At 42.0% G+C, this 22,937-nt stretch overlaps 1 protein-coding gene across 7 annotated transcripts in view; it reads left to right on the top strand.

The window, feature by feature from the left end:
• LOC149449495 (UDP-glucuronosyltransferase 1A1-like) overlaps positions 1-14,365 on the top strand; it is an 82,311-nt gene extending 67,946 nt beyond the window's left edge. For 5 of the 7 annotated variants that reach the window (XM_089693164.1, XM_089693160.1, XM_089693166.1 and 2 more), the window contains exons 2-5: positions 7,200-7,331; positions 10,614-10,701; positions 11,378-11,597; positions 13,806-14,365. In XM_089693164.1, the coding sequence (XP_089549290.1) occupies positions 7,200-7,331; positions 10,614-10,701; positions 11,378-11,597; positions 13,806-14,100 (735 nt within the window). In that variant the 3' untranslated portion in view covers positions 14,101-14,365. Of the gene's footprint in view, positions 1-1,479; positions 2,496-7,199; positions 7,332-10,613; positions 10,702-11,377; positions 11,598-13,805 lie in introns of all 7 variants that reach the window. The other 2 variants (XM_089693163.1, XM_089693162.1) reach the window with 1 other exon arrangement.
• The last annotated feature ends 8,572 nt before the right edge of the window (positions 14,366-22,937 follow it).

The following is a 22,937-nucleotide window of genomic DNA, read 5'->3' as shown; positions in this document are numbered from 1 at the left end:
TTTTGGAAGGTCTGCTGAGGTTATTTTTAACCACTTGCCTACCGGGCACTTATACCCCCTTCTTTACCAGGCCAATTTTCAGCTTTTAGCGCTTTTGCACTTTGAATGACAATTGCGCGGTCATGCAAGATTGTACCCATATGACATTTTTATAATTTTTTTTTCTCACAAATAGAGCTTTCTTTTGATGGTATTTAATCGCCACTGGGTGTTTTACTTTTTGCGCTATAAACAAAAAAAGTGCAAAAAAAAAAATAAAACGTTTCTTTGTTTCTATTATAAAATTTTTCAAACTGGCAATTTTTCTCCTTCACTGATGTGCGCTAATGAGGTGTCACGGATAGGCGGCACTGATAGGTGGCACTGACTGGCATCACTGCTGGGCACTGACTAGCACAACCGCTGGGCACTGACTGGTGGCACTGACTGGCAGCACTGCTGGGCTGCACTGGTGGGCACAGGTGGGTGGCACTGGTGGGCACAGGTGGGTGGGCACAGGTGTGTGGTACTTCTGGGCACAGGTGTGTGGCACTGCTGGGTGACACAGGTGGGTGCACTGCTGGGCACAGGTGGGCGGAACTGGTGGGTGGCACTGCTGGGCACCGATCATCAGGGCACTGATCATCAGTGCCCTGATGATTGGTGCCGATCTCTGCTCTGACAACTGCCGGTTCTCGGCAGTACTTTCCTCACGTTTTGACAGCGTGAGGAAAGTGCAGCCGAGAACCGGCAATTGCATTTCCCGGTGATCAGCGTGTCATTGGACACGGCTGATCACATGGTAAAAGGCCGCTGTGATTGGCCTTTTACCACATCTCGTGATCAGCTGTGTCCATAGGACACAGCGATCAGGGAAATCGCCGGGGGCGCGCAGGAGAGCGCGTTCTGGGAGGATGTCATATGACGCCCTCCCAGAACTGGCCGGCTGCAGTGTAGCCGTCATTCGGCTATCTGCGGTTGGCAAGTAGTTAGAAAACGCTTCTAAACGCAAACGCTCATAAACGCGCATAAACGCAGTATGCAAACGTGGCTAAACAGACGTTTTTTAACCTATGTTTTCCAGCAGTCAGTTTCCATCATTAAGAAGTGTTTTTCAAATGTCCCGTGTACATGGAGCCTTAAACTGGCATTGTTAAAAGCCAAACTTGTTCAGAATATTTCAATATTGTGAAGGTTCTTACTGAGTAATTTCATTTTGTCTAATGTTTGCTATTTAATTTTTAGGCTGCTTTATGCAGAAAACATACCTTTCCTGGTAAGACCTTGTTTGCATTATCAATGCTTGTAAATGCTTGGTAATTCTAGTTCATTAGACTATGTATTTGTTAAGGTGTGCTAATTAGTTGTCCAATTCATAATGGGTTTTATTAGAATTTAGTGAGTTTTGAAGACATTTATCTGTCATTTCTCATGAGGCCAGTATTAGCACATACTATAGACAGTATTTACATTTTTTTTAATTGATGCATTTTATTACAGATGAATATTGAGAAACCACAGGTTTTGTCTGGAGTTTAAACATCTCAGCAGATCAACGAACCTTGAACACTGTCTTGTTGCTGCTAGTACAAGCCTTCATTTTGGGATTATTGTACCAAAGAAGCTGCTGTTGTTGACTGTGTTCTGAATATACTGCAATTATGCATATTCACACTTTTCTCTCTTTAACTATTAAAATCTTTTTTGTTTTGGCAACTATTAACCAGACTGAAAGTGGTAAACTGTTAGTGATACCTCAAGAAGGAAGCCATTGGCTCAGCATGCGTGGTATGGTGGAGAAGTTGTCTCACAGAGGACATCAGGTTGTTGTGGTTGTTCCTGAGCCTAATATTTTCCTTAATGACTTGGGTTTTCCAGTGCAATCCTATAATCTGCCTTTCAGCAAAGAATTTATGGAAGCCCAGGTAAAACAAGTGAGCAAAGAAGTGTTTGAATATAAAACAGTGCCTCAAAAGTTAAAGACATTGTATGAGAGAGTTACAAATTCAGCTGACTGGCTGTTGACTTCCTGCAAGCTTTTTCTTCAGAATGAAACACTTATCAAATATTTGGAACAAGCCAAATTCGATGTTCTGCTGAGTGACCCAGCTGTTCCTTGTGGTCAGATTGTAGCTGAGTACCTCTCTATTCCATCTGTGCACTTCATGCGTGGGACTCCTTTTGGCATGGATGAAGAAGCTTCTCAGTCACCAAGCCCCCCTTCTTATATACCTAGATTGTTCACAACTTACACTGACCATATGGACTTCAGCCACAGGGTGAAGAATCTTCTAGTCCAATTATTTGACTATGCACTCTGCCATATGCTTTATTCCCCCTACGCTCATGTTGCCTCAGAGTTTCTGAGAAGAGATGTGACATCTGTAGATCTTTTCAGCCGAGCTTCTATATGGCTGCTGAGATATGACTTTGTCTTTGAGTACCCAAGGCCTATAATGCCAAACATGGTTTTTATAGGTGGCATCAATTGTGTCAACAGGAAGCCTTTAAACCAGGTAGAAAATGTTATTATATGACTTGTCTATCTGTGATCAAAAGGGTCTAACTCAGTGGTTTGCAACCTATCAGCTCTGGGCCTCTGACATCACCAAAGGGCCACACATAATGTTTAATATATGTAATGCTTAAGAAGACTGTCAGAAACTGCAGATCTAACAGAGGAAATGAGGGTCAGAGAGTGTGGACCTGCTACATTTGTGGCTGGGGATATGTATGAAATTGGGATCACGGTACATGAGACTAGTAGAGATCAATAGAATTACCTTAATCAATGTTCCCACTACAAACAGCTGCAGTCCAAGGTCCACACATCATATCTCAAAGGGCCCCATGTGGCCCTTAGGCCGCAAGTTGGTCATCGCGGTCTATCTGATAAAGAAACTGGGGCTGTCGCTTCATCAGTTTGTGGTTATATGGAGTACCTCACATTGTAGAATCCAACTCTTAAATTTAGATACAAATTTGCAAACAGGCAGTTCTCCTAATACAGGAGAGAGATGCAATGAATCTTCTTTTTTCATGTATTCTTACCTACCTGTTCCCAATTTTGGCATCTGGCGAGATGAATGAATTGGGGAGTGATGTCATCTCAGGTCAGCCAATCAAAATTGATGAAGATCAAAACCTGGAAGAAGACCCGTTGAAAATGTCAGCAGCCAAATGGGGAGCTGCAGGACACTGCATTGCTGTAGTGGAGGCGATTATAGTTCCGCTTTAGTTAAAACATTAGAATCACCAGCCGATGATATGGTGGCATGTGCCACATAATAGCAAAGCAATTGGTTAGCTTCAAGACTTTGCCATTGTTACCTGACTGCCTGAAATGTTGTCATGTGGAGAAATGTTTGCAAAATATTGGGCATCTTTGTCTCTATATCTTTTAAATGACTTTAGACAAGGTTTGACATTTTAACCAGGCAGTGTTCATGTCCTCTCTCTTTTACTGTATGTTGCTTGCTATTGTAAAACAGTCACTTACTGCATTATTATCCCTTAAAGTGAAGCTGCACTGCATCTGAGTACCACAAACCAAAAATGCTATATAATTAATTTTAAATATGCAAAACAAATTCCTCCATCCATCCATGTCGCCATGCTTTATTTTGCTGAGAAAGCACCTGCTGGCATTTCTGGCAGTGGCCATCTTGAGTAAGGGCAGATGAATCATGCAGCTGTTACTTCCTGGAATCCATCAGCCCTTAGCTCAGGCATTGACTCAGCTGAGAACCCTCCCTCCCCTACAGAAGACTCCTGGGATGTATGACATAATTTGCCTAGGCATGGAAACCAGGAAGTAAATAAAGGAATGCAAAAAAAGGTTAAAATATAATATACTTTCCTTATTTATTTACTAATGCTAGCAGCATAAGGATTAGAAAGAGTCCATGCTGACTGAAAGAGTGAAGTTCTACTTTAACTCCAGCCAAAACGTTTTATTTTGGATAGAGTGTGGAAGGTCTAGAACCCTGGTCAGGGTTTTTATTGCCATTTGTGTCCCTGTTGGTGAGATAACACAATCCGAACGCACATGTTCCTGCATTTTAAAAAAAAATTAGCTGTATGAGTAAGTGAGTGCTGAAGAGACCAACGGCTGTAACTGAAAAGACTCAGATGGGAAGAACATCACCAGCACACCGAGGATCTCCAGTTATGGGTCCAAAGCTTTAATAAGTAATCACATACTTACAGCAAGTACGACGTTTTGGAATCTCGAAGGACCCCTTCATCAGACACATGACGATGCCTGATGAAGGGGTCCTGCGAGACTCTGGAACGTCGTACTTACTGTAACTATGTGATTGCTTATTAAAGCGTTGGACCCATAACTGGAGAACCTAATTGTGCTGGTGATGTTCTTCCCACCTGTTTGGGAGCTGATGTGAAATCTCTCCAGTGGGGATTTAGACAACAAACACATTCTTAGGAGAATGAGGAAAAGGTTAGAATTTATGGCAATGTTTTTATTACTGACCCTGTCTTCCTGTGCAGTTGATGACAGGAGCTCCCCTGTTCCTTGTATGGGTGTTCCAGGAAGAGGAAGTGAAGGAAATCCATAGCAATGGTATAAATAACAAACAAAAAATATGGAGGGAATTGTTAACTTTTTCACACTCTAGCTGGAGTTAGGCTTTAAACGATACCACATTTCTGATTTTCTCTATGGATAATTTGCTTTTAAATTGATGAATAAAAACAATAAATACCTAGCTTCTAATGTTTTGCAGAAAAAGGTGACCATAGCAGACCAATAGGGGAAACATTTGTTTGATATATCAGCTAAGTAATCTGCTGAGTATGAGCTAAATAAAAAAAAGTTTTTTTTCAGCTGTGTACACAATGAAATGCAAAGACTGTGATTCTTACAACATTTGTTCAGATGGGGCCATAGTATGAGGCTGTGTGGACTTTGTACTGGCAAAAACAAACATCTCAGGTTGTAAGTGGTAATAGCATAGAAATTAAATGTTATTTTATGGTGAGTGTTTTTAACTGTAGATTATTTGCATCACCTTTAGATATACAACAAATGTTGCTCCAGTATTTATCATGGTCTTTCCATTTTGATGCTATGGGTGCTTATAATAAGTTTAGAAAGGAAAGTGGAATAATTCAATACAAATAGTATTTATTTGGGTCTCAATTCAAGCTCTTGACCAAATGTAGAAATCTTGCTTCTTTTCAGAGGCAAACCTATTTGTACCAGATGAAAAATGGTAATAAATAGTTAAGCTGCCTATATAATATTATTACTGAGTTTGGTAAAGAGCAGACGTCTGATTGCTTGATTCTGCTGGATTCATACCAACGCATCTGGCTTTTTTAGTGTTTTGAGCAGCTCATGAGCTGCAACCGCCACCAAAAACCACAACAGTATATGTCAAAAGTGTATAAAAATGGACGTGAACTTTTTAGCTAACACATAGTAACAAATAATGCACTGTGAACAAGCACTATTAAAAACAATGGCAAACCTCTGCACAAGCGTTACTGTGCATTAACACACATGGTAAACACATCGTTGTAAGTGGGCCCTTTGTTTCAATAAATGAATATTGAAATGCTATGTAGTAACATGTACAAAACTTAGACTTGTATTAGACAAAATAACAGGGCAGGTCCCAGCAAGTAGGCCAAAGGAACTAAAAAGCCCTCAAGTAAAATGCATTACTGAACTTATTGTCTTTGGAATTTTTCTAGAAGTGATGGCATGTAAATATCTTCTACCTGCATTGAACTCCTATGTCCTGTTGTGAGTTGACAGCATCTTTGACAGCTGAGTGTTGTCAGCACTGTCCAGTTGTCTTTTGCTAAAGTACTCAAAGTCCCAAGATAACAACTAGGTGGGCTGATCAGACTCCTTGAAATAACATAAAAAGTGTGCAGATGCATAGGACACAGGATAGAATAGACAGATATAGCAAAAAAACAGGATCGAAAACATAAAAAAACTGTTTCAGTTGCATATATAGTGTATGCCAAGCCAAAAAAAAAAACTGTTGAAGTGGGGAAGAATTTGAACTTCTGTTGGGTTTTTACTGCAATCCAGGGCTCAATTATTATTTATTTATGGTACTTATATAGCGTTGTCAATTTACGCAGCGCTTTACACATATATATTGTACATTCACAACAGTCCCTAACCCTCAAGGGGTGTACAATCTAAGGTCCCTAACTTACATTCATACATACACATATTAGGGACAATTTAGACAGGATCCAATTAATCTACCAGCATGTCTTTGGAGTGTAGGAGGAAACCGGAGTACCCAAAGGAAACCCACGCAGGCACAGGGAGAACTTGCAATCTCCAGGCAGGTGGTGCCGTGGCTGGGATTCGAACCAACGTTTTCTCCAACTTCTTGTCCTGCTGACAACATTTTACCAGACAAAAAGTGAGGGAAGAAAGATCTGCAACAGGGACACAGACAGAAACAAAAGACTAAGAGGGGTTTTAGCCTTCCCCTACTTTCCTGAAAAAAGGCATCTCTATTTCTGCCAGTATTGCTGTTCAAGAATTTCCCTCACTTTCTGTCTGGTAAAACAAGAGGGTAAACAGAGCCCCAGATAGCAGCAAAAAAAAACCTGGCAGGGTTGCAGGGGTTCTAACCATTCCCCACTCTACTGAAAAAATTGGTTGGATATTCATTTTAACAGACAAAAAGATAGAAAATAAGACATGTTCATTGTTAGGGTTTACATACACTTTATTTGAAAAAATGTTAGTTCCCCTTTGCACTAGCAGCATAAATGAGGCAATAGCAGATGTGTTTTCAAGCATCAATTGCCAATTTGGTCCTTCCACAGCAGACAGAGAGACATGAACAGGTATCAGTGTGAAATGGTTAATAGGCTTATCCACTTTCACTTCTAGAACATCCCTTTACATAGTTACATAGTTAGTCTGGCTGAAAAAAAGACAAAAGTCCATTCAGTTCAACCATTAAAAAAAAAAGTTATAATCCTACACCCACAGTTGATCTAGAGGAAGGCAGAAAACCCAGCAAATTGAATTGGTGCCCAAAATTGAATGGCATATTCCAGAAGAGGCCTTACTAATGATTTGTGCAGGGGTAAAATTATATCTCTCTCTCTGGAGTCTATACCTCTTGCACAAATGATTCCATAAAATTTGAGTTGTAATGTACGCTTACATTTTCTTTTACATAAGAAATATTAACTTTAATGTTTTCTATCTGTAGGACTTTGAGAAGCTGGTAAACAGTTCTGGGGATCATGGCTTTGTGGTTTTCTCACTTGGATCTATGGTATCGGAAATCCCTATCCATAAGGCTATGGATATAGCAGAGGCTTTAAGATCCATTCCTCAAACGGTAAGTGTTTCTTCTTAGTCTTTAAAATGTAAATGTGGTATTGCAGTTATTGGTGATGTCAGCTAGGCTAATCACCTGCTGGCTTCTCATATTTTTGTGGGCTTCCAGGGTAGTCCTCCATTACTTTCCATCTCCACCATCATTTCTCAATCCCCTACAGTCTTACTCCGCTTGCAACTACCAGGGTGTTTCTTAATTTCCCCATTGCATGGTCCACAATATAAAAAACATTTAATAATTCAATGGATTAAAGAGGAACTTCACCTTGGCAATACTGTAGTCCCACCCTCCTTATTCTGCACCTTGCTTACTTTTCTCATGCGTGCAGAAGTGCCATGGGGGAACAAGAGGGTTGCGCCATGTGTGTGCATGGGAGGTCTCAGCCTGTGTCAATACCTGACAAAGCAAGATGTCACATGTGAGCATGCATGGAATTCCACAGTGCAGAGGTGCCCCTTGGCAACACACTTCCACATCACACATCCCAGAAGGCAGCTAGGGGGTGTATATCCATCTTGCCTAGGTGAGGAAGGAGGAAGTGCTGGGCTGCAGTATTAAAATGGTTAAAAACATTGGAGGAGCGAGGGGACAATCTTTATTCATGGAAGAGGCAGAGGGAGCAACCAGAAGTGAAAAACTATTATAAGGGCGAATGTCCGCTTTACGGTTTCACTTTCTTGTAATAGCTACAGATGTATGGACCTTATCACTAAAGTCCGTGAAAGGCATGAGATTCAGTTCCATGGTTTAATCCTCCAACATCTATGTAAATCTGAAATATAGTTAGGATGGAGTGACCTCCTAATAGTCCTGGGCACAGTTATGTGGACAATGATGTGGACAGGAACTGTTTCATTTTTTGCTGCAATAACAAGGCTAACCCTGAAGTCACATTATATTATCACATCAAATGACTCATTTTGACATTTTCCTCAATACATACAGTACCTCACTGAAAGTAAAAAACTTCACAGGCCTGAAGCTAGTGATGTTTTAAGGAGCAATAAGCCATTTGTGAATTGAACTGTCATTGAAACTATCACATCAAACACCTAGGTCATCAAACCTACCTAGGTCTAGAGTCATTGGATATGTACAAGTTATCAATAAACAAAACAGAATACTTTTCATCTTCTTCATGTTACTACCATATACAGTATTCTATATGTGTAAGTGCCTGAGGTGATTGTAGCCGTATTAGTGCACTTGCAACAGAAACAATTGAGTACTGTCTGTGATACTTTTTTTTATTTGCACTAACATACAATTTTCAGGACAAGCTTTTGGAGTATGTCCCCTTCTTCAAGGTCCAAGCAATTGTTTCTGTATGTGTAATTAAAATAAAATGTGTGTGTGTGGGGGTCTACATCCTAGAGAAAAAAAAAATCTTTAAAATATCAATAAAAACAATCTTAAGCCTTAAAATCAATCTTAAAGCCATTTAAGAATGTTAAATCATAAACCATCAATTCAGTCTAGTAATTACAAAACAAAATGGTTGATTTTATGGATTATGAAAAAGAATCTATGATATTCTCATAAAGAGGGTGAAAAGTTTACTTGTTTTTGTGTGAAAATATCATATCAATAAAATAATGTGTCTAGACTAAATTCAATTGATTTCTCAGCACTGCCTTAAAGCCCAACTCAGGAAAAAGCAGATTTATTTACCCTATCATCCACTCATCCCAGCTGCTAGACCTGTCCTCAGTGTTATCTCCTCTACACTTCACTGGTCTAAGGTCTCACGAAGACTAGTGTAGGATCCATAGCTCTTCTCTGGACATGAGGACACTGAGGGACAGTCCACTGCTGGAGCATAGGGGAGCACCGAGGAGTGGAGGATCGGGTATGTAAAGGCATGAATAATTTTATTTGTAATTTTTACCATTATTAATGAAAGTGAAAGTAAAAGAAAATTTGCAATTTTTGGTTGATATCGGAACAGGAATAGAGGCGAAATCATGCAATAAGGACAATAGTTTGGGTGACCCTGGTGACAACCAGGGATTTCCTCCCTTTAGTAGGATTTCCTCTCACTTCCTGTTTTGTTTATGGGGCAGGAAGTGAAGGGAAATTGCCCAATGGGACTTGGATGGCACAAACTGATAGGGGTTCTAAGCTTACTTTACTTTATCCATAACAAGAAAAATGTTTTGCTATAAGTTCTACTTTAAAAGTGATATTAAAGGCAATTTATTTAAAAAATAAATAACAAAAAAACAAACATATCATACTTACCTGCTCTGTGCAGTGGTTTTGCACTGAGCAGCCCAGATCCTCCTCTTCTCAGGTCCCTCGCTGGCGCTCCTGGCCCCTCCCTCTTGTCAAGCGCCCCCAGAAAAAGCAGCTTGTTATGGGGACAACTGACAGGCTTTCTCCCAAGGCGCTGTTATGCATGTCCATTCACACACAGAGAGCGGCTCGGTCCCACCTCCACTGTTTCCTCATTAGCTCACTGGCTGCGATTGGCAGTAGCGGGAACCAATGGATCTCACTGCTGCCTTCTCCAATGAGGAGAGAGAGTCCCTAGAGAGCTGCTGCTCTTGTGCACATCGCTGGATCCAGAGGGGGCTCAGGTAAGTCTTGGGGGGGGGGGGGTGCAGAATGTTTTACAACCATTTTAAGTGAATTGAAAAAAATGTTTTTGATCTTTTAAAAAAAGAAATGAGTGTATGTTAATGAAAATACAGCCCACATCGTACATAAACAGCATGCATACCATTTGCATTAATTCAGACTGCACTTTTCATCACACAGTTGTTGGTAGACTGTACAATTAGATTGGAGATTGTTGTCAGCTTTGGGGCCCATTCACATCATCACATTCTGCAAACACAGATTACCCTACAATTCCCATTACACATTGTGGTACCATTCATTTTGAATATCATTCCAATCTCAACAATGCATGTGCACATGATATGTCTGTGCAATATGTTTTGGTGTGTAAAAAATAATAGTAACAGGTCTAATTTTTTGTGTTTTTTTTATTTCAATAAATTTTTATTGAAATGTGTTATTTTTTGTGCTTTGAGTTGTGTTGCTAGTCCCTTCAAAATTATTAGGCTGCCTTAATGTAGTGCATTTCAATGAGTGAAATGCATTGCATTAACGTATGTGCATTAATGTAGTGTCTTTCTGAATGGGCCTTCAGAGTTTTCTGTTACTGGAAATGAAAACGGATTAAAGTTGCATAAATTAGATAGTAAATTACTTCTGGCAGTACCATGTCATTTCTGTATATGGATAGATCACTCATTTATTGTGTTTTCCTTTCAGGTTATATGGAGGTATACGGGGCCCGAGCCTTCCAATCTGGGTGAAAACACCCACCTAGTGAAATGGCTGCCACAGAATGATCTGCTGGGTAAGTTTTTTGACATGCTTTGAAGTAATTAATACACATTTTAACCTCTTCCTGCTTCCACCTTTAAGAGGTTCTAAATGCTGGGAGACAGAGGCGGGCATTCCAATCATGTGATTGCTGTGTCCAGAGCCGGATTCCGCCAGTTGCATCCTTACCAGGCTCCCCAATCGCTCAGGAAAGCCAGTAAAGGCAACAGTGGGAGGAGGGTGGGACCCCCTTCCGCTGCCTGTAAAAGTAATCCAGTGGTTCTTCAGCTGCTCAAATTACTTTTACCAGCTTCATAATTTCTGGCTGGAAAGCCTGATACCTCGGTTATCACTGCAGCGATGACCAAGATATAACCCTTCATATTCAGCTACATACTGGTACTGTGCTGGACAGAAAGTGGTTAAAGATTATCTCTACACTTCTCTTACTGAATGCTCATCTAGTGATCTTCTTAAAGATGGTTGTGGCATTCATGTACAAGTAACTGTTCAACTCATAGATTGTAAGCTCGAAAGAGCAGGGCCCTCGATCCCCTCATTTATTGTATTGTTTCTGTCTTGTCTCATGTTCTGTCCCCCTTGCTACTGTACAGCGCTGAGCATACCCTTTGGCGCTATATAAACACTGTACTCTGTCAGTTCCACAGTAGAATAATGCAGCAACCATTTTTTTGTATTTTTTTTATCAGCTCACCCAAAGGCCCGTGCCTTTATCACTCATGCGGGTTCACATGGAATCTATGAAGGCATTTGTAATGCAGTCCCTATGGTCATGTTACCACTCTTTGGTGACCAAATGGACAACTCTAAGAGGATTGAATCTCGAGGAGCGGGAATCACACTGAATGTCTTGGACATGATACCTGAAGATCTTAGCAATGCTCTGACATCTGTGATAAACAATCCAAGGTATGAATGAAACATTTACATTTGCTCCATTCCTATCTTCATAGTCAGCCTTGATTTAAGAAAGCAATGCAGCTTATATGCACCGCTTTACTGAGAAAAACAATATTGATAAATTGTCTAAAAACAATGGTATTCAATCACATTTTCTTTAACCAACCTAATCCCAAAAAAATTATTTTAGTGATATTTTTAGGATCTGTTACCATATCTACAATACACCATATATCTAGACTGGTAAACAAAACAGAGTTTAAGGTGGTTGTAAAGGCTGGAGATTGTTTACCTTCATGCATTGTATGTACAGCTCCCCCCTCAGCCCCCCTAATATTTACCCGAGCCCACTCTCGATCTAGCGTTGTGCGCAAGAGCAGCAGCTCTCCCAGGTCTCTCCCTCCCACTTCTGTCAATCACATTAGGGAGCAAGGGGTGGGGCTGAGCCTGGCTCACTGTGTCTCAGGAACACACAGAGGTAGCTTGAGAAACAGCACACACAAATACCCCTGGAGCAAGAAGCTCAGCAGGGGGTCAGGAGCCAGGAGCACCAGTGGGGGACCCAAGAAGAAGAGGATCGGGGCTGCTCTGTGCAAAACCATTACACAGAGCAGGTAACTATGACATGTCTGTTTTTTTAAGCTGAACCTTTAGTATCACTTTAAAGCCCATCTAATCTATTACTTCAAATCAACTACATAAATTCTAGATGCATCAAAACAAAAAGTGTTCAAAGTTTTAGGCCTCATGCACGCTGGGCATTTAGCGCTGAAATCTGCAAAGCTATTTTACTTGCTGATTGAATAACTCTAGCTCTGCCTCAGCAGGGTGCATGTTGACCATCCATGCAAGGAAAATTTAAATATTCATTGATTAGGTGTGGACCCAGGTCCATATATAGACACAATGGGGTTGATTTACTAAAGCCAAATAGGCTGTTCACTTTGCAAGGGAATTTGTCCCAAAGTTTAATGTGGCACAGTCTCACTTTGCAAAGAATACCCAATAACGTACTCAGTAGTTTGTATGGCCCCCACGTGCTTGTATGCATGCCTGACAACATCAGGGGAAGATTCCTAATGAGACGGCGGATGGTGTTCTGGGGTGTTTCCTCCCAGATCTGGACCAGGGCATCACTGAGCTCTTGGGACAGTCTAAGGTGCAACCTGGTGGCGTCAGGTGCACCGAACATGATATTCCAGAGGTGTTCTATTGGATTTAGATCAGGGGAGCGTGGGGGCCATTCAATGGTATCAATTTCTTCATCCTCCAAGAACTGCCTGCATACTCTCGCCACATGAGGCCGGGCATTGTCATGCACCAGGAGGAACCCAGGACCCACTGCACCAGTGTAGGGTCTGACAATGGGTCCAAGGATGTTTTAGCTTCTTCTATTTATCTACAGTGGGGAAAATCATTATTTGATCCACTGCAGATTTTGTAAGTTTGCCCACTTACATGTGCCTTCTTGAGGAAGGGGACCTTGTGGGTGCTGCAGGATTTCAATCCATGGTGGTGTATTGTGTTACCAATGGTTTGTTTGGTAACTGTGATTCCAATTGCCTTGAGATCATTCACAAGCTCCTCCCGTGTAGTTCCCTATTAGGCGAAATCTTGCATGGAGTTCCACACCGAAGGCGATTGATGGTTATTTTGTATTTCTTTTCTTTGTGAATAATCACTCCAACAGTTGTTTCCGTCTCACCAAGCTTCTTGCTGATGGTCTTGTAGCCCATTCCAGCATTGTGCAGGTCTACATTCTTGTCCCTGATGTCCTTTGACAGCTCTTTGGTCTTGCCCATGGTGGTGAGGTTTGAATGGAAGGAAGAGATTCTGTGTACAGGTGTCTTTTATACACATAACGAGTTGTCGTTAAGAGCACCTTCTTAAATTGACAGGACTAATCTGTGTACTACATGAGCACATAGCCAGTCTGTTGAGGCAGAATTATTGTTGGTTGGTAGGGGTTCAAATACTTATTTTACTCACTGAACTGTAACTTAATTGATAACATTTGCATCGTGTGTTTGTCTGGATTTTTGGTTGATATTCTGTCTCTATCATTTAAAATACACCTATGATAAAAATTATAGACCGTTCATTTCTTTGTAAGTGGGCAAACTTACAAAATCTGCAGGGGATCAAATAATTATTTTCCCCACTATATAGTTCAACTTTAAAGATTCTGTGACAACTCATGTTTCTTATTTCTTTTAGTTACAAAGAAAACATTCAGCGGCTTTCTGATCTGCATCTTGACCGGCCCATCCACCCTCTGGACCTGGCGGTGCACTGGGTAGAGTTTGTCATGAGACATAAAGGAGCTCCTCACTTGCGCCCAGCTGCCCATGACTTGAACTGGATTCAGTATCACTCCATAGATGTTTTTGCCTTCCTATTTGCAGTCTTGGTCACTTCACTTTTCATAAGTTTTAAATGCTGCACCTTCACCTATCGATGCTGCTGTAGACGAAAGTCTTCTAAAGGAATGTCCAAGTCCAAAAAAGAATAGAGCACACTTTTTTTTTTTTTAGAATAACAAAATGTGAGGCATTCAAATTCAGTTCATACTAAACGTTTTAAAATTGTAGTAATATGTTCCGTATGTTGTAGATTTTATGGGGGTGATGTCCTTATGATTTAGTGACATATTGCAAATTGCCTACAGTATTTCAGGGGATCATCGCAGTAAATCACCAAAAGAAAGAGGAAGTTACAGATATGGGGATGGATTTAATATGACTTTTTTGGTTTAAATAAATGTATAAATAATGTAATATGTGGTGGTTTGTGATTTCTTGATTTTATCCCTCAATGCAGGCCTGTTGTTTTCCAATGTTTAACTAGTTGCCGACCGCAGATAGCCGAATGACGGCTGCACTGCGGCCGGCCAGTTCTGGGTGGACGTCATATGACGTCCTCCCAGAACGCGCACTTGGCGATCTCCGTGATCGCTGTGTCCTACGGACACAGCTGATCACGTGATGTGGTAAAAGGCCAATCACAGCGGCCTTTTACCACGTGATCAGCGGTGTCCAATGACACGCTGATCACAGGGAAATGCAAGTGCCGGTTCTCGGCTGCACTTTCCTCACGCTGTCAGATCGTGAGGAAAGTACTGCCGAGAACCGGCAGTTGTCAGAGCGAGGATCGGCACCGATCATCAGGGCACTGATGATCAGTGTCCTGATGATCGGTGCCCAGCAGTGCCACCCACAAGTTCCGCCCACCTGTGCCCAGCAGTGCGCCCACTAGCTCCGCCCACCTGTGCCCAGCAGTGCACTCACCTGTGCCCAGCAGTGCACTCACCTGTGCCCAGCAGTGCCACCCACCTGTGCCCAGCAGTGCACCCACCTGTGCCACTCTGCAGTGTCACACACCTGTGCCCAGAAGTGCCACCTACCTGTGCCCAGCAGTGCCACCCACCTGTGGCCACCCACCTGTGCCCACCAGTGCCACCCACCTGTGCCCACCCACCAGTGCTGCCCACCAGTGCCACCCACCAGTGCAGCCCAGCAGTGCTGCCAGTCAGTGCCACCAGTCAGTGCCCAGCGGTTGTGCCAGTCAGTGCCGCCAGTCAGTGCCCAGCAGTGATGCCAGTCAGTGCCGTCTATCAGTACCCATCATCAGTGTCACCTATCAGTGCCGCCTATCAGTGCTGCATATTAGTGCCGCCTATCCGTGCCACCTCAGTACTGCCTATCAGTGCCCTTTAGTGCCGCCTATCAGTGCCCATCAGTGCCGCCTATCAGTGCCCATCAGTGCTGCCTCATCAACGCACATCAGTGAAGGAGAAAAATTACCTGTTTGAAAAATTTTATAATAGAAACAAAGAAACGTTTTTTTTTCTTTCAAATTTTTTGCACTTTTTTTATTTATAGCGCAAAAAGTAAAGCGCCCAGTGGCGATTAAATACCACCAAAAGAAAGCTCTATTTGTGAGAAAAAAATGATCAAAATTTCATATGGGTACAATGTTGCATGACCGCGCAATTGTCAATCAAAGTGTGGCAGCTCTGAAAGCTGAAAATTGGCCTGGTAAATAAGGGGGTATAAGTGCCTGGTAGGCAAGTGGTTAAAGCGGTTGTAAACCTCAGACATCCCTCTGTATCCCTCTATAGTGTGTCCTTGTCTCAATTAAGAGCACTAAGTGTCAGGGGCGTACCTACAGGGGTCACAATTGCGACCCAGCCCCATGCTAAAGGGGGCCCGTGCAGCTCCCCTGTGCACCTGGATAAGAGGGGCAGCGGGGATGACATATAGAGGAACCAATGCCCTTCATTATCTTCCTGCAGTCGCTGAAAGCCTGAAGTAGTCTTTCAGTGGCTGCAGGAGGAAAATGGAGGGGACCGGTTCCACTATATGCCACCTCTACCACCCCTCCTATGCAGGTTCTGCTGCCCCCAAAGCCTCTGTGTGGTCACCTGGCCTCCAATCATCCCACCGCAGTGCTGCTGGGTTCCCCCTCCTCTCTCCCGCCAACAGCTGGGATGTAAAGATGGAGAGCGGGGAAGGAGCTAGTAAATAAGTAATTTACCAACCCCTTCTTTTTCTGCATCAGTACCGATCACTGACTCTGTCCATTCATAACTGAAGCATAGTAAATCGTGTTTGCTATGCTTCAATGTGTGAATGAACGGGAAGCTCTGTACAGAGCTATTCCTGTACATGCATTCTGTGCTGCTGAGGCTGCAGAGATGGAGATTGAGGGCTGTAACAATCTCCATCGTTACAAAGGTGGAACATCAGAGGTCTGTTTAGACCCCTGACATTTCACCAAAGTCCCCCAATAGGCCCTCTAAAAAAAATTGCAAAAAATAAGAAAAAAATAAAATTGCAAAAAAAATAAAAATTTAAATAGTGAAAAAAAATAAATAAATAAAAACTACTGACACCAGTGGCGGAACTACCAGGGTGCAAAGGTCGCACTTGTGATCAGGCTCTTTCGCCACCATGGAGGGGCCCCAAGACCACAAGGAAGGGGACCCGCTGCAGGACTGTAATAAAGGGTACTGCAACAGGAGTAAAGGGCTCCAGGATCAGTGGGAAGGGCCATTGGACCCAGTGTTAAGGGCCCCAGCCAGGGGCCAAGGGGTCATTCATGGTTTCTTGCACCGGGGCCCTGAAGGTTCTAGTTATGCCTCTGCTAAGTGTCATTTCTGTCTGCTGCTTCATTCCTATGCTATCAGCATGAATCCCTTTTGACAATTTGTCCTGACACCAAGAGAAAAAAAAGTGACAGGGGAGGGATCTCCAGCACACTGCCTGTGATTGACAGCCTCATCTCTGTTCCTGGGTGCTGTGTGAAAGGGGAGGAGGATCATCTGAGGCCAATCACTTCACTCTGTATATTTAAGGGATAACAACTACTTTGAAGAGAACACTGCCGTACAGGGGCGGACTGACAACTCATGGGGCCCCGGGCAATAGGGGATCATGGGGCCCCTGTGTCCTTGCCCAAACTCAAAAAAGACTATGAAAAAGGTACCAGGGGCATCTTATGGGGCCCCCTACTGACCCCGGGCCCTCGGGCAGTGCCCGAGTTTCCAAATGGTCAGTCCGCCCCTGCTGCCGTATATGAACTATTTAACTGATAAACATACAGTGTAACTGCTGCATAATCAATGGACAAAATTCTGCTCTATTCTTTCTCTAGAGATCTAATTATTCCATTGTTGGGTGCAGCCGTCTTGGCTCTCACACAACATACAGAGGTGAATCCAGGCTGTCACAGACATCTCTACCTTTCCTGTAACAGTCACAAGGTAGAAAGGGTATATATGCACTCAAAAAGTTGATGTAAATAGATTTCAATAACAAAAAAAGTGTACAACTTTATTCCCAATTTCCTAGATAAAAAATAATAAAACTTAAGTTCAATCCAAATAATAAACAGAGAAATCGGCACAAGGGACATACCTTTAGACCCAGTTCACCCTGGTGTGTCTTATCATGCAACCTGGGACACATAAAGTCACATGCACTTGGAGGCTAAGAATATGCATGCATCATACATACTAGGGGGGGTACAACTGGGGGAATCAATGGTGGAGAAAGATCTGGGAGTTCTGGTAGATCACAAGTTTAAGAATAGCATGCAATGCCAAGCTGCGGTTTCTAAAAAGAACAAAATCCTCTCTTGTATTAAAAGAGGTATAGACTCCAGAGAGAGATCGATATTATATTACCCCTGTACAAATCATTAGTAACACCTCATCTGGAATATGAGGTTCAGTTTTGGGCACCAATTCACAAAAAGAACATTGGGGAATTGGAGAAAGTGCAGAGAAGGGCAAGCAGACTAATAAGAGGCATGGAGGAGATCAGATAAAGATTAGAGGAAATGAATTTATTCTCTCTTGAGAATAGGAGATTAAAGTGGTTGTAAAAGTTTAAGGTTTTTTACCTTCCTGCATTCTATGCAGGAAGGTAAAAAACTTTCTGTGTGCAGCAGCTCCCCCAGCCCCCATAATACTTACCTGTGCCTCGTCGCGATCCAGCGATGTGAATGTCAGCCTCAGCTTTCCTGGGTCTCTGACAGTCAGCCAATGAGGAGAGGGGGGGGGGCAAGTCGCGGCTCCGTGTGTGAATGGACACACGGAGCAGCGGGTGCCCCCAGAGCAAGCTGCTTGCTGTGGGAGCACCCAACAGACAGGAGGAACCACGAGAGCCTGCGGGGGACCTGAGAAGAGGAGGATCCAGGCTGCTCTGTTCAAAACCACTGCACACACCGGGTACGTACAGACATGTTTGTTATTTAAAAAAAAAAGAACCTTTAGAATTGCTTTAAGGAGGAATATGATCAACATGTAAAAATACATAGGTGGTCCCAATAGTGAACTTGGTGTAGAGTTATTCACTTTAAGGCCATCACAGAGGACAAGGGGGCACTCTTTACGTCTGGAGGAAAAGAGATTTAATCTCCAAATACGGAAAGGATTTTTCACAGTAAGAGCTTTGAAAATGTGGAATAGACTTTGGCCTGTTGAGTGGATTGCTTTAAAAAAGGCCTGGATTATTTGCTAAATGCACAGAATTTAACTGGATACTAACATTTATAGGTAAAGTTGATCCAGGGAATATCCGATTGTGTCTTGGGGGATCAGGAAATAATTTTTTCTCCTGCTGGGGCATATTAGATCATGCTTTGCTGCTGGTTTTTTTTGCCTTCCTTTGGATCAACTGTGGGTATAGGATTGTGTATATGGGATTGTATTTTTTTTTCTTTTTATTGGTTGAACTAATCAGACTAACTACTGTATGTAATTTTGTATACCAAGTCAAAACACATTCGTTCAATGGGTGCTGTCAATGCAACTCAAGTCACAGTGACAAAAGTCTCCTGTACTACTTTTCTGTGACTTTGGTGTGAGTTGAGTGCCATATGTAGCAACCGTGCCCACAGAGATTGACGCAGTCCTCCATTTGGTTAAAATTTTCCATGTAATACCATTTCTCACTCCCAAAGCAGGCTGCCCCCTCCATCTTGTAAATCTATCACCCCCCCCCCTCCTCTCTGTTCATCCACAGTGACATACAGTGAGGAACAGAAGTATTTGAACACCCTGCGATTTTGCAAGTTCTCCCACTTAGAAATCATGGAGGGGTCTGAAATTCACATTGTAGGTGCATTCCCACTCTGAGAGACAGAATTTAAAAAAAAAATTCAGGAAATCACATTGTATGATTTTTAAAGAATTTATGTCTTGCACTGCTGAACATAAGTATTTGAACACCTAAGAAACAGCAAGAATTCTGTCTCTCAAAGACCTGTTACTGTGCCTTTAAAAAGTCCACCTCTACTCCACTCATTAATCTAACTTAGTAGCACCTCTCTGAGCTCTTTAAAGACACCTGTCCATCCCACAGTCAGTCAGATGCCAACTACTACCATGGGCAAGACTAAAGAGCTGTCAAAAGACACCAGAGACAAAATTGTGGACCTCCACAAGGCTGGAAAGGACTACGGGACAATTGCCAAGCAGTTTGGTGAAAATAGATCAACTGTTGGAGCAATTGTTAGAAAATGGAAGAGGCTAAAGACGACTGTCAGTCTCTCTCTGGGGCTCCATGCAAGATCTCACCTCGTGGGGTATCACTGATGATAAGAAAGGTGAGGAATCAGCCCAGAACTACAAGGGAGGAGCTGGTAAATGACATGAAGAGAGCTGGGACCACAGTTTCAAAGGTCACTGTCGGTAGAACACTACGAACCAAAGTTCCAATGAATGACACTGAAATTCTGAATACAATTGAATGATAGCTCTGCCCCTTCCGTTCAGGGACCCTGTGCCATTCATAGAGGCTATACTGCGGAATGAGCAGGTATATATGAGCTCTTTGACGCCAGCACCTGACAGCCCCAGTGTATAAAACCCCGCTGCACCAGAATATTACAGCAGTGAGGGTGTGGGAGGGGGGTAAAAAAGATAAAGATTTCCCCTAAAACAAAAAATGCTCATAAAGGACACATCATACTAAATGTAAGTTATGTTCCTTCTGACAATTTTTCTGTTTTTAACTTAGGCTAATCTTTAGGCTTTAAAACATAATATTACATGTTATTCCCTGGGGAATTTGGATCATTAAACACCATTGATATTTCTCGTTCTACACAGTAGATAGATTATGCATAAAGCAGCTGCTATTCTTACAAAAAAAAAGCCAGAATGATAAAAAGTTTCTCCCAGAACTGACTTTCATAAACCTATATTCCAAAAAATGTTAAAAGTACAGGCACACTTTTTCTGCTCATTTCCTAATGTGTTCAACATGCAGAATTACATCCTTTCTAATTGTCCCTGTTCACACTTGTATGCTCAATCACTCTATGCTCAAAAAAGTACTTTTTTTTAGTGTATTCAGACACTTTTAGCTTTGTAGACCCAGCCCAGGAAACAAACTCCTGAACCTTAATTCACATGCCAAAACATTTGTAAAGCACCTACATGTCTGGAAAATACCTGTAAAAAACAATTATAATTCACCAGGAATACTTTCTGTTCTGCTCAGATGTGAATGTAGGCTTAGTAGTCACTCAGCTTAATAGTCACTCACTTTACAGCCCCTCCAGAGCCTTCAACTGCTTTCAGCGCATGACTTACGGGTTAGAGAAAGAGTGGGAACACATTTCACCCCTATTATAAAAACTATTTTCAGTGACATGTCATCAGACCCATAATCCTATACAAATCCTGACATTCAGAAAGTGAGTGTAAAAAGAGAATAACTGTTTAAAATGTTACTAAACCCGGGACCCTGCATTCACTATATCTGGTATCCTACAGTACACAGAACACGGAAATGCAATTATTTTAGTAAATATAAACTGCTAAATACCTTTTCTCATCAGCAGTTAGAGCAGTCTTGTGACTTCTATCAGTGTCCAGCTGAGCACTGGTTACAGCTTGTAGGAGAAGCTTTCATTCTCCTCTGACTGTGGAGGCTGTATAACCCCTGACCCTCTGTCTGGACAGTGCTGATTGGCCCTGTGCCAATCACTAAAAAAAAAAACCTCTAGCAATACACACCAAACTGAGCATGTGCAGAGTGTCTCCTAGGGCTCTGTACTATTGGCAGATAGATTGGGGACTGTGGAAGAAGCGGAGGATCCAAGAAGACAGGATCAAATATCCTTTTTACACAATGTGGAGGATTACACCTTAGTTTCTACAGTGAGTATAACAAGAATGCTTTACTGTATATACAGACTGATTTTACTTTTGTGGGTTTTTAGGGTATGGTATCTTATAGTACCTACTATCCAGGGGTATCATATTTTACACCTTTGTTGGGTACAGGTATACTTTAAATACTTTTATGGAGTATTTTCCTTACTGCATACTCAGCATGCAATATGTGTACCAATGCTGCCATCTAGTGTTCTGTTTGAAAACTGCACCTGTAGGAATGGGCTGTGTATCATGGTACCCATCAGTGAAAGCAAAAACATCCTATTTATGTACATGTATTTATTTATATAGTGCCAACAATTTATGCAGCGCTTTACATATTTCACATCAGTCCCCATCCTCAAGGAGCTTACAATCTAAGGTCCCTAACTCATGTTCGTGGGTGGCACAGTGGCTTAGTGGTTAGCATGTCTGCCGTGCAGTAAATGGGTCATGGGTTCAATTCCCAACCATGGCGCCTCCTGCATGGAGTTTGCATGTTCTCCCTGTGCTTGCGTGGGTTTCCTCCGGGTACTCTGGTTTCCTCCCACACTCCAAAGACATGCTGGTAGGTTAATTGGCTCCTGCCTAAATTGTCCTAGTTTTATCCCTGGCCACGTGGGATCTCCTGCATGGTAGGGGCTGGGAAAAGACCTGGCAACCTTCCCTGTGAAATAATTGCTAAGAGAATTCATGGAAAAAGTCACTTACGAGTGATGGTCCATGCAATCAGGGTCAGATACAACTGAATGGATAGAGAGAGAGAACTCATGTTCATACATACACAAACTAGAGCCAATTTAGACCAGAGCCAATTAACCTAGAAGAGCATGTCTATGGAGTGTGGGAGGAAACTAAATTACAGCCCTGTAATTTTCTGTTAAATGCAATATGGCAACCTGGAGGTGTTCTATAAACCCCCCAGATATGTAATTTCCTGCTTGTGTGATTGTCTTACTTATTTTCCCAGAAGTTTGCACTAAGATACAAGTCAGATATTGGGCATCCCCTGCAACAAAAAATATCCTTTTTGGTGAGATACTCACAAAGGGAAAACACATCTGAAGGGATTATTTTCCAAACAATACTGTGCTATAATATAAGATGAATCAATAAAGCAGCCACCTCAGCATTGCAAGCAACAATACATAAAATATAAATAGCATAAGAGTGCGACACTCAAAATATCGGTAACATATGGAAAATAAAAGTGCAATTAATATATAATGAGAGTGTAATAAGTCCCTCTTCATAGGGACATCAATAATGTCATATATGCTTCAATCTGGTCAAGGAAATATAAGGGATCCACCGTCACCAACACCAAAAACTCTGCCTCTTACCAGAAGAAATTGACCCCCAATTACGGGACAGGTCAAACTGTGCAATGCGAATTCCAAGGAAAATGGCGTGAACCTGGATATTTGTTAACTCGGAAGGAGCAAAGCTGGACCCCCATTGTACAAGGATAAACACCCGATCTAGTTCCAATAGCAAGCCGTGTTCAGGACATTTGTTAGCTGCCCAAAACTTGAACTTCAGAAATTAGATTGAAGAAATAAACCTGTAAAAAATGAATTCTCCTCACAGAGGACAATTAAATTCTAAAGGCAAAAAGAACTTCATAGTGTAGTATTTCCAGAAAGATTTATTGCCTCAAAGCGTAGTATAAAACTTAC

This window comes from Staurois parvus, unplaced genomic scaffold (assembly GCF_062004578.1).
Source record: "Staurois parvus isolate SC_StPar_1 unplaced genomic scaffold, SC_StPar_1.0 ptg000616l, whole genome shotgun sequence".
NCBI classification, from domain to species: Eukaryota; Metazoa; Chordata; class Amphibia; order Anura; family Ranidae; genus Staurois; species Staurois parvus.
This window is presented reverse-complemented; position numbering and strand designations above follow the sequence as displayed.